The sequence below is a fragment of the Engraulis encrasicolus genome, chromosome 18 (assembly GCF_034702125.1).
Source record: "Engraulis encrasicolus isolate BLACKSEA-1 chromosome 18, IST_EnEncr_1.0, whole genome shotgun sequence".
NCBI lineage: Eukaryota > Metazoa > Chordata > Actinopteri > Clupeiformes > Engraulidae > Engraulis > Engraulis encrasicolus.
Genome location: NC_085874.1, coordinates 23,345,737 through 23,358,236, shown reverse-complemented (window position 1 = coordinate 23,358,236; position 12,500 = coordinate 23,345,737). Strand labels below are relative to the sequence as shown.

At 45.4% G+C, this 12,500-nt stretch overlaps 1 protein-coding gene across 1 annotated transcript in view; it reads right to left on the bottom strand.

Annotated features, from left to right (window-relative positions):
* The window catches only part of nrxn3b (neurexin 3b), a 523,292-nt gene that overhangs the window by 377,890 nt on the left and 132,902 nt on the right, over nucleotides 1–12,500 (bottom strand). Inside the window, exon 5 of the mRNA XM_063223293.1 lies at nucleotides 1,110–1,411. Within this exon, the coding sequence (XP_063079363.1) occupies nucleotides 1,110–1,411 (302 nt within the window). The remainder of the gene's footprint in view (nucleotides 1–1,109; nucleotides 1,412–12,500) is intronic.

Here is a 12,500-nt window from a genome sequence, read left to right as displayed (position 1 = left end):
GTGTGTGCGTGCATGCGTGCGTTTGGGAGAGATGAATCTGCAGACATCTATCTTCCTGAGCCTACTTGGATCTAAGAGGAGACATCCCTCACAAGCCATGACTAAGCTGAAGCAACGACGCTGTTGATTTTTTTTCTTTCCTACTTTTTGTTTGTTTGTTTGTTTTTTTGCACTCGAGCTTTAAAAGAGTTGTCATCTGTCACTGAGAGAGACCATGGTTGGAAAACACACTCGCACTGATATACTGACAGCTGTTGACTACCGGAGACACTTGCTCTGATTGTGCCCCCCCCTCACACACACACACACACACACACACACACACAAACACACACACACACACACACACACACACACACACACACACACACACACACACACACACACACACACACACACACACACACACACACACACACACACACACACACACACACACACACACACACACACACACACACACACACAGCAGAGCACAGCAGTGGAAGAGGCATCAAGTAAAGCTCAAGTGGAAGAAAGGCCAAGTGGATAAAAGAAAGAGAAAAGGAAAGAAAAGAAATAAAAGACTTCCTGAAAATAGAGAAGAACGCTATCAATCTAAACTATCAATCATTAATCACATTCTCACAATATTACAGAGTTTCAGAGAATCATATCACATGTCAAATCAGGTCAACATATACTGTAGAACTACATTGCTACATTTACTAATTATTAAATATATTATTATAATCATAATTTATCATATATTATAATTATAATTATATAATTAATTATGAATTGTATTGTTCATTATATTCAATTTATCAAATGCACCCCATCCCACCCCACTCCATGTCAAAAACTATTGAATTTTTAAAAAAAATAAAAAATTGACTTCATGACACTTTTCTTAAAAATGTTTAACTCTTCAAAGCCATGCTGTACAATGTAAGCCATGATAACAAAAAAAAACACAACATAACATAACATGATCCACCTGCACTCCTGTCCCCACCCACTGTATGCCCTGCCCCCCCCCCCCCCCCCCCCCCCCCCCCCCCCCCCCCCCCCTGTTAACCGTCCTCGGCCAGCCCCCCCTGTCCCCATCCCCAGCATGTGGTGGTTACCTGTCGTAGGTTGCGCGTGACTTTTATATCGTGCCAGGAGTTGTCGTTGAACTTCCCGTTGACGGGCTCCACGATGGCCTCGAAGGCGCCCGAGCCCAGGTTGATGACCAGGGACACGGCGCCGTCCTTCAGCGCCAGGTTGACGTAGTCGGCCGACTTGCCCGTGTGCAGGATCAGGCCGTTACGCTGCCACGTCTTGAAGGAGAGCGTGATCTCGTCGCTGCTGCTCTGGATGGGGTTCTGCGACAGGTCGTAGCAGAAGTACTCCGCGCCGCGGAACGTGGCCGTGTTGTCGTCCCGCGCTATACGTTGAGGAAAAGGCAAGAGAGGAGAGAGGAAGAGGGGGGAGGAGAGAGGAAGAAGAGGAAGAAGAGGAAGAAACACAGATGAATGTTAAGCGTTAAATTGCACTTAGATGTAAAGTTATTTAGGTACGAACGGAAGTTCCTGGAAAAGGCGAGAGACATAGATGTACACAAACAAAGTGTAACTACATACATTTAGATGAAATGTGTTGAGACGCTTGGCAACTGCTATGCAAAGCTGGAGCCATTTAGCCAGGGCCACGCCCTCCAAGTGACTCAACACCTTGCATTGCTTCTAGTCAGGCCAGGAGCAATGTACATGCTCCACCCACTCCAATTTCGGAATTCGGAACTCCAATGAATTTAAATGGCAGAGTAAGAACAGACCATCTCCCACCCTCCACGGAGATGGATTCCTCTTGGCTTTTGCCAGACTGTTTGACAGAGTCAACAGTCGCTTTGGCCCAGGCTAGGTTTGCATACCTATGTACTGAAAAAAATCTACAGGGAAGTTAATGTATTACACTAGACAGCAGTCAAAATGCAACCTACAGTTAGGTCTACACCGTATAGTACGATACAATACGATACGATACGATACGATACGATACGATACGATACGATACGATACGATACGATACGATACGATACGATACGATACCAAGGGAGCAGTGCGGCAGGTTGGTACTCCCTTACCCATGATACCACATCATACCACGCTATAACATACGATAGGACTTTATTGTCAATAAAATGTATTCTGCATACCTGAGCAAGACTTGTTCAAGACAGGACATACACATAACATCACAAGACTGTAGTACATGTGCCATGCACGTGGAGTATGAAGTGCCAAACCTGTGCAAGGGGGCAACCCAATGCCTCAGCCAGAGATTCTTTAAGTATATAGAGATATGCCAATGTAATAGGTTGCTATGGGCACCTAACATGACCAGGTTCCGGTCTGCCTAAAGGGGCATGTCATAATACTCCTAGCATTGAATAGAACAGTCCTTAGGTCTGCTTAAAGAGGGATTTCCCCCCCTCCCACTTGCAATAATAGAACCCGGAAACAATGGGCCAATGGAACCTCTCTCTCTCTACTCCCTCTGCCTCAGCCGTGCAAGGGGGCAGCCCCCAATTGCGCCCCAAGGGAGCAGTGCGGCAGGACAGAGCCATGCTCAGGGTACCTCAGTGATGAAGAGCACTGGATGGAGAGTACTGGGCAATTATTCCCCCCACCCACCTAGCGGGGTCGGGAGTCGAGCCAGCAACCTTTGGGACACAAGTCTGACGCCCTGACCACTTACCCATGGCTGCCCTATATCCAACCATCAGGCCACAGCTTCCCCATCGTTGAATACATCTCAGCTGAACTAAAGCCCTCCTCCTCACATGAAATATTCAACTGACGTAATGGCCTGTGAGACATACCGATGTTAAAGTGTTTCATCACCCACATCTTTTTAAAGTTTACTTATTTAACACTTAATGTCTCCCTGGAAAATTGCACTTTGAGCTACAATTACAGCTAGGTCAGACCTCACAGGGTCACCACCAGAGCCCCTGGTTTTCATCCCGGGATCTGACCGCTGCAGGCATAATGTTTCTAAAGCCCCTCATTAAAACACGACAGGCCACCGCACTCTAACTACAGATCACTCCTCTGTAGTACTCCCAGTGAGGGCCGGCGGCGTGGTAGAAAAGCCTAGCAATACTTGAAAGAGAGACAGCACATTAAAAACAACATATGCCGACGACGCACAGTCTCCCATATGAAAGGGCTGGTGATGATGAGCATTTCCTTTTCCGTTTCAGGTGCCAAGTGGCCGCCTTCCATGAAATTACTGTTACCCATAATAACAGATTGCACGGGTGGATGAGGTGCTTTCCCATCAAACGTGTTGGGACTGTATTTTCATGACCCACAATCCGTGCCAAGCCATCTCATTTTTTGTCACTTATCCCTCCCCCCACTCCTGCCATCTCTCTCTCTCTCTCTCTCTCTCTCTCTCTCTCTCTCTCTCTCTCTCTCTCTCTCTCTCTCTCTCTCTCTCTCTCTCTCTCTCTCTCCCATCCCTTCCCTCTCATTTCATCTCACACCCATCCTCTTCTCTCTCTGGCTGTCTATTCCTATTCGTCTTTCTGTCTTCATCTCAGAGGCAGTGCAGTGAGAGACAGCGGATAGATAGATGGATAGATAGAGGAGGGACAGTGTGTAGCAGACCAAGAGGGAGGCGGAGGAGATAAAGAAGAAGAAGAAGAAGAAGAAGAAGAAGAAGAAGAAGAAGAAGAAGAAGAAGAAGAAGAAGAAGAAGAAGAACCCATACAAAACACTGTGGCGTGTTTCATCTGCTGCTGCCCTCCAGGGTCAGTGACAGCTTTGGCTGGGCCCAGGACAACGTTATCTGAAAGGACCCCCCACCCAATACATACTGTCCAGTGTGATGAAAATCCAATTCTGGCACCCTCCTCTCCTTGGGCCCGGGAAAACTGACCCCTTTGTTTCCCCCCCACGCCCGTCGGCTTCCCTGCTGCCCTCCACTGCAGCCTAGCTAGGGCATGCCCTCCTAGTGATGCAGTCAGGCCAAGAGCAATGCAAATATCGTTTTCAATCTCCCGAAAAATCGGGGACTCCTCCCACTTTGTCGGAAGCCAATCAACCAGTAGCAAACCTAGGGAGGCAGATCAACCATACTGTTTGGGAAACGTTAATTGTTATGCTCTTGGTCAGGCCAAGCCTGGAAGAGATTTGAAAGTCGATGATAATCAGGCTACTCCAGCCAGTCCCAGTCCCAGTCCCAATGCTGCCCCGCGCCATGCCGTGCCACTGGATAGCGTGCCGCGCTGACGGGGGAGAGAGAGCCGAATGCCGACAGAGAGAAGTATAGCGTGGAGACTTTGCAACGGGAGGCGTGTGCTACACGGCGAAGTGCCTCCATATTTCATGCGGGAGAGAGAGAGAGGCCCAGGCCCCGGCGCTCCACTCCACTCCACTCGCTCATTCTGCATAATCAGCTCGTCTGGCACAGGCGTCTCGGGACACACAGTCTGTCAGAACCCCTCCGAGAGCAACACACACCACACACACACACCACACATCATTGATGAGGGAGTGGAGGGATGGGGGACGGGTGGGGGGAGTGTGCTGCTGGTGGTGGCGGTGGAGTAAGAGGAGAACGGTAGACAGAGGAAAGGAGGAAAGAAAGAAACTCAAACAGCGAAAGAGTGGCTGACTAGGCTGTTAATGGTAGTTACTTTTACTGAAATAGCGTGAATTTGACGAGTCAATTGATGAATGGTAAGATGAAGGAGTAAGAGGAAAATGATAGACAGAGACAGAGGAAAGGAGGAAAGAAAAAAACTCAAAGTCAAATAGCGAAAGAGTGGCTGACTAGACTGTGAATGGCAGTTACTTGTACTGAAATATAGTGTGAATTCGATGAGTCAATTCATGAATGGAAAGATGAAGGGGTAAAGAGAAATATAAAGTAATAATATAGGATGTGTGTTTGAGAGATGAATGCCACAGAGCTGCAAAAGAGCGTGAAAAGAGAGCATGCAATAGTGAAAGAGAGAGAGAGAGAGAAAAAGACATAGTCATGAAAAGAAACGCAGCGTGGCTTAATCCCTAGCAGTGCAATGCATGCTGGGAAGGACTGTGGAGGGGTGGAGAGAGAGAGAGAGAGAGAGAGAGAGAGAGAGAGAGAGAGAGAGAGAGAGTAGTAATGTGAAGGGCTTTGGGTAAACGTGTGGGCTGGGTTGTACGGTCTGCAGAGAGAGAGGAGTGGCAGCTTTTGGGACAATTCAGGTCAAAGAGTGATTTTCCCCCTGGCATGAAAGAGCACTGCAGTATGGGGATAAGAGACGCCTACACAAGAGCACACTGAAACAGGAGTTGCCTCGCGTACACACACACTAAAACACAGGCACACACGTACACACACACACACACACGCACATTTACAGAAGGAAACCGGCAGGGGGAGGGACAAGGTGGGGCCCAATGTACCGGGTCCACTGTCAGTGGCCCTGCACACACACGTACGCACGGCTGTACCCACAGGATGCCCGCACGCACACACTCAAGCACGCACGCAATGTACTCCTAATCATGCATCCCTCAGACTTTCAACACTGAAAGAAAATAAAGAAGGAAAGAAAGAAAGAAAGAAAGAAAGAAAGAAAGAAAGAAAGAAAGAAAGAAAGAAAGAAATAAAGAATGAATGAATGAATGAATGAATGAATGAATGAATGACAGAAAGAAAGAAAGAAAATGAATGTAAAGAAAACTTCTTGCAAAAACATCGATTTGTGTAGATCTAATAACGTTTCTGTTACTCTAACCATTTGTTTCGTTATGGTTTCGCTTTATCAAATTAAGATGAAGAAGGTCTGTGGTAAATTATTCAATTTCAGTTTTCATCAAACGTGAAGAAGTGGCAACAAGGAGCCTACAGAATTAGTCTATCATGATTTTAAAATAATTTTAAGCAATGTTACTAGTATCTCATTCCTTTCCTTTAGGAATAGAGTAAAACATCCATTCGCCACCACTGACTAGGGTCTGAAAATACTGGAATATTTACAATTAATTTGCTTTCCAATGTTAATTCATATGATCAAGGTATGCGATTGCTGTTGTCGCCTGTGTGTTAATTATAACTGCAGGATGTACCTTACTGAAATGCACTGGACACAAGTGGGACAGTGTGGTACTGTATGACCTTGAACATGACTGGTAACACTTTCAACACACAAACTGAAAATGTTACACCTGTCTGTTGTGTTTTGAGACCGCAGAGATCCCGAATGGCATGCCCACAGCCACAAGCAACAGAGGCTCGACCTGTTATACGTGAAAAAAAACCCAGGTGTCCTCTAGCCACAGCGCATATCTGATTCCACCTGGCCTTTTTTGGGGCTGCCTGCTGACACAGTTGGCATGGTAACCAGAGCGATCAGGTTTTAACTGACCACAACACTCTAATTAGAGGACCTACTACTTACTGTTAGCTTCAGAAACTTCCACTACAGGTGTATCCCCAAGCCCAGCAGTGACTTAATCCCCTGGCTAGACTGTGCAATGTGAAAAAGGTCAGTCCCAGCTGGGCATTGGGCTTTCTACCCCCCAGCTGAGCATCTCTCTGGCGTTGCTAGTGCAGATACCATCTGTGTGAATCTCTACCTCACTAGCATGGAAAGATTTGACGTAGGTGAGTTTCTGGCACTGTTGACATCAAGTCCGATTTCACTTCAAAACCACCAAGTAGCAATGCGACTGTAGATAGAGACTGAAGGTCAGTCCAACTGGTCTACCCCACAGCTGAGCATCTCTCTAGCGTTGCTAGTGCAGATACCATCTGTGTGAATCTCTACCTCACTAGCATGGATAGATTTGACGTAGGTGAGTTTCTGGCACAGCTACTGTAACAGTGAGTCAGACTTCACTTCAGAACCATCGAGCAGCAGTGCTACTGTGGCAGTGCTACTGCAGAGACTGAATATGTTATGCAGATGAGTCTCTTTAACACTCCGCCCATCAGGTCAAGGGTCAACCATGTGATGCTCAAGACATTCAGGCAGCCCTAATGAAGAATGTGAGGGTTATTTTAAATCATTACTTAGACTGTATATTTTTATTATGTTCATGATTAAATACAGGCCCCTTGCATACAGCAATACAGTAAACATTACTATTGAAAAGGAATGTCACAACTTTAATTTGGGAGATTATTTTGAATGAGTAGCCCTTAGTACAAATTGTCAACATAAATGCCGCCCACTGTCCCAAATCATTCGGTTGAAGACAACGCACTGTGGACACTGAAGTAAGCTTCCATTAAACAGGTGAGTTTCTAGCATTGCTTTTGTTAGACCATATACCATCAGACTGAGCCTGTACAGTATGAATAGATATACAGACCACTGGATGTCACATTCCATCTTTTGGTGGCCATCGTCCTGGTATGGCAGGGGTATTCAATCATATTTCAACGAGGGCTATTTTTTTCAAATTCCTCCCAGTAAAAGGGCCGAACTACATGTATGTATTATGGTTGCCGAATGCCAATGAAAAAAATATGGAAGACTTCATTGAAGCGGAGGGTCTGGGGGTCCTCCCCAAGAAAATTTAGCATTTCTTAGATGTAATTTCCTGCATTTTAACATCCCGTGTCCCGTTTCAGCATGATAACGGAGCCCATACTTTTATCTCTAAATTCCAAAAAACGTTTCTGTATTTGAAGGGGCTTGTGGGGGGCCAGAACCTTGCTGTCCAAGGGCCGCATCTGGCCCCAGGGCCGCCATTTGAATAGCCCTGTGGTATGAGTTTGTGCAACATTACTAGTGCTGTAGTAGGCTATTGGAGATAAGTCTTGGTCTTGAGACCGGTCTTAAGACCATTTTCATGTGGTCTTGGTCTCAACTTAATTTGGTGTTGGTCTTGTGTTGGCCTTGGGTTTAGCGGCCTTGAAGGGATATGTGCATAAACCAAGCCACTCATGTCTGTTCAAGACCTCACCATAATGCATCATTAAGAAAGATGTGCTGTGGTGTACTGCGTCTAGTTTTAATTAAACCATGTTGCTTTTAGGCCACACAGCTTAGCCTCACAATGGTGCTTTTGTTATTCAGTTCATGAAGTAGTAGTTAATACACTGCGCTCTTCCATGTGGTGCGTCTCCAGTTGAATAAACTCAGCAAGTGAAGAGGTGGATTGCACTCAGCTTCTTCTTTTTTATTTTTTATTTTTTTAACAGACCGTCTAATTTCTGCTGCTGAAAATGATAAGAAAATTAAAAATTTAAAAGAAGAAAAGAAGAAGCTGAGTATGATACACCTCTTGACTTTCTAAGGTTATTCAGTTCATGAAATCGTGCCGTATCTCGCAGTCTAATGCTAATTTGTCCTTGTCCTTGACTTGGTCTTACCCTGTCTTGGTCTTGGTCTCAACTTGGTCTTGAGGCAGACAGATAGACTGAAAACCAAAAGTTCACCAACATTGTACAGCGTCATTGTGCTGAGTGAAATGTGTCTATCAGTATTAAGTCTCTTGGGTAGAGAACGAGAGAGTGAAACAAATTGAAAACAAAGAAGCACGCAAATAACACATTGTGACCAAAAAAATGATCATGCTTGTAAAGACGTGTTGTACGATTTATTGACTTTTTGAAAATAGTAACAGCCCTGGTCTTGTCTACATCACAAAGCATTACTAGGATTTTCACTAACTGCAGACAATTCCGCATACAGTACAGGGGTGCATTTCTTGAAAACATAGTTGCTAAATTCATTATCTACTTTATCGTTTTCAAGGCAATTTCCCATTGGCAACTACTGAAGTTGCTAACTGGCTAACAACTACGCTTTTGAGAAACACAGTATTGTAGCCTATACGCTTGTGGAGATATCTGAAATGAGCCTTCACATGCAATTCAATCGCTCAGTCCCCATCAGCCCTTTGCAGCATGGGGCCCACAACAGCCAATAAATAGCTTCAACCGCAAGCTTTTGACTTTGCCATTGATTGTCACCCTTGCAGAAGTTTAATTTCGCAGGACATCAATATTCTCCTAACCCCTCTAACCCTTACTCCTCTGTCTCTCTGTCTCTCTGTCTCTCTCTCTCTCTCTCTCTCTCTCTCTCTCTCTCTCTCTCTTTCTCTCTCTCTCTCTCTCGCTCTCTCTCTCCCCAGCTAAGCTATTTTTCTCGCTCTGCCTCAGCCAACCAGAAGAAGCGGCTTTGATTTCAAAATCCAGAGGAAGCAATTAAAGTTTTTCATTTGCATGGCGATCATCCTCTGCCTCTGCATCCCCCTTAACGCCCACCACCACCACCACCACCACCTTCCTTAACACCCACAGCACTACCACCATCACCACTACCACCACCACCACCACCTTCCTTAACACCCGCAGCACAACCACCATCACCACCACCACCACCACCACCATCACATCACATCACAGCTGGCAGAAACGGCCAGCATTAATATCCACTATCGCTAGCACTACCACCAGGGCCACTGACACAGGGGCATGAAGGGGACAGTTGTCCCGGGCCCAGGGAGAGGAGGGCCCCAGATCTGTGTCGTCATGGCATTGCATGTATAGGGTAAGTAGGCCCTTCAGATGACTTCACATTGGGGTCCGTGGTCCTGAACACAGAGCAGACATCCCTAAACCCCTCAAAATTAGCTAACACCAGTGCAGTACCATCGTCCCCAGCCCGAGAGCACACTGTTCAGCATACACCCCTCTTCAGGCTGTGTTGTCTAAAAAAGTAAAATGTTACACAAATAAGTAGAGATGCACCGGATCCGGTTCCGGTTCCGGATCCGGCAGGATAATAGGGTTTTTCACAGGATCCGGATCCGGCAGGATCTTAAGCAGTGGATCCGGTATCCGGGAGTTACCTAAAAATCAGGATCTGGTGCATCTCTAGTTTTTACGTAGCCTAGGCTTTTCAGTCAGTCTTTCACATCCCCAATCACTGCATGGAGTGAAAGCCCTTTGGAAGCAGCCGTTGCAGGCAGTTTGGCAGCAAGCCAATGAGTCTAAAAAATAGTTTGAGCCAAAGTAATAAAAAGGGCCCACGTGTGCGAGTAGACTCTGTGTTTCAACCCTTTTGTAGGATCCGGTATCCGGTTCCGGATCCGGCAGGATCTTAAGCATTGGATCCGGTATCCGGCAGGATCCTAAAAATTAGGATCCGGTGCATCTCTACAAATAAGACGGCCATTAAAAAGGTTTTTTTGGCACCAGTATGGATTAACATTACATAACATTACATTAATTTAAACGCTTAGCTGACGCTTTCATCCCAAGCGACTTGCAGTTATGACAGGGTATTGGTTACAGTCCCTGGTTAGGTGCCTCCACAGGGCCCGGGCACTGGTAAGGGTGGATTAGAGTAGTGGTTCTTAACCTGGGGTGCGGGCACCCCCTGGGGGTGCGCCAGAGATTTTTAGGGGGTGCACGGAATTTTGTTTGTGTTGAGGTTGTGACCAAAACTTGGCTTGCGAACATTATAATTAGGCCAAATCAAAACCAAATGAATACATGTTTTAGTCCCCATGTAAAGGCACTACGATTGATTAGTGTCTTAAGCAAGAATCATTGTAATTAATCACTTCAATCCTTTTTCAGTGCGTATACACGTGTAGAAGTTTGGGTTGGGGGTGCGCGGCTTGTCTTTGGCACAGGTGAGGGGGTGCATTAAGAAAAAAATGTTAAGAACCACTGGATTAGAGCCTGCAACCTCAGTCAAACTGCCTAGCAATCTCATCACAGCTGATCTCAATATGTGAAGAAGCACAACTTGAAACTACATCCACATCAGTCTACGTGCAACTTGTGTTCAATGCACTCCAATGCTGAAGAGTAAAATAAAAAACTAATTCTGTAGGTTGAATGGGTTGCTTTAATTATATCCCCGAAACGCGGAGCGTCGGGGATGTAATGGTTTTGCGTGCACCGCCGCCGCCGCGTCCGCCGCCGCCGCGTCCGCCGCCGCCGCGTAAGGTCTTTCGTGTTAACGCGATAACTTTTGAACGGATGTTTGGATTTGTCCCAGATTTGGTGTGTGAATGCTCTAGGGCAGGTTCATGAACTGATTCGAGTTTGGAGGTCAACAATTTCAAGATGGCCGAATTCAAGATGGCCGAATTTTTGTTTGGCCCATTACTTCTGACCGGGTGGATGGATTTGTCCCAGATTTGGTGTGCGAATGCTCTAGGGTGGGTTCATGAACTGATTAGAGTTTGGAGGTTAACACTTTCAAGATGGCCGAATTCAAGATGGCCGAATTTTTGTTTGCTCCATAACTTCTGACCGGGTGGATGGATTTGTCCCAGATTTGGTGTGTGAATGTTCTAGGGTAGGTTCATGAACTGATTTGAGTTTGGAGGTCAACAATTTCAAGATGGCTGAATTCAAGATGGCCGAATTTTTGTTTGGCCCATTACTTCTGACCGGGTGGATGGATTTGTCCCAGATTTGGTGTGTGAATGCTCTAGGGTGGGTTCATGAACTGATTAGAGTTTGGAGGTTAACACTTTCAAGATGGCCGAATTCAAGATGGCCGAATTTTTGTTTGCTCCATAACTTCTGACCGGGTGGATGGATTTGTCCCAGATTTGGTGTGTGAATATTCTAGGGTAGGTTCATGAACTGATTCGAGTTTGGAGGTCAACAATTTCAAGATGGCCGAATTCAAGATGGCCGAATTTTTGTTTGGCCCATTACTTCTGACCGGGTGGCTGGATTTGTCCCAGATTTGGTGTGTGAATGCTGCAGGGTAGGTTCATGAACTGATTCGAGTTTGGAGGTCAACACTTTCAAAATGGTGGAATTTTTATTTGGCCCATAACTTCTGACTGGGTGGATTGATTTGCCCGGTAACTCCTTAATTTAATGGTTCACCATTTCAGTGAATCTACCATATCAGGTAGGCCTACAGTGTAATAACCAGTGTAACAATATTTAATACCATGTAATACTAGTGTAATACCAGTGTAAAAATAGGTAATACCAGGTACAGTGTAATAACCAGTGTAACAATATGTAATACCATGTAATACTAGTGTAATACCAGTGTACAACTATGCAATACCATGTAATACCACTTACACACAAATAGCCTACATGATATAAGTACAAAATTGGTCCATGGTGTCACACTGGTATGACGTGGTATTAAATATTGTTACACTGGTTATTACACTGTACCTAATGTGGTATATCCACTGTAATAGTGAACCATTAAAACAGTGTTACCATTTGCCCCATTTTTTCCTTCATGTTCACAATAGTCATTTGGTTTTAAGCCTATGCACGTCATTGATCTATGTATACGTGTAGATATTAAATATATTTATGTTATATTTTGTATTTATCATAAACGTTCATGAAAAGGTGGACGGGAGTGGTAGGAATGATTGGGGACTGGAAGCGTCGCGTTTCGGGGATATACCTTAAGCAGTCGAAGGCGACTGCACAGGCAGTCTAGTTTAATTTTTGCCTTGAAGGGTCTGTTTTTCCTTCTTACAATATAGTACTACGATACACATACTACTCTGTATTTC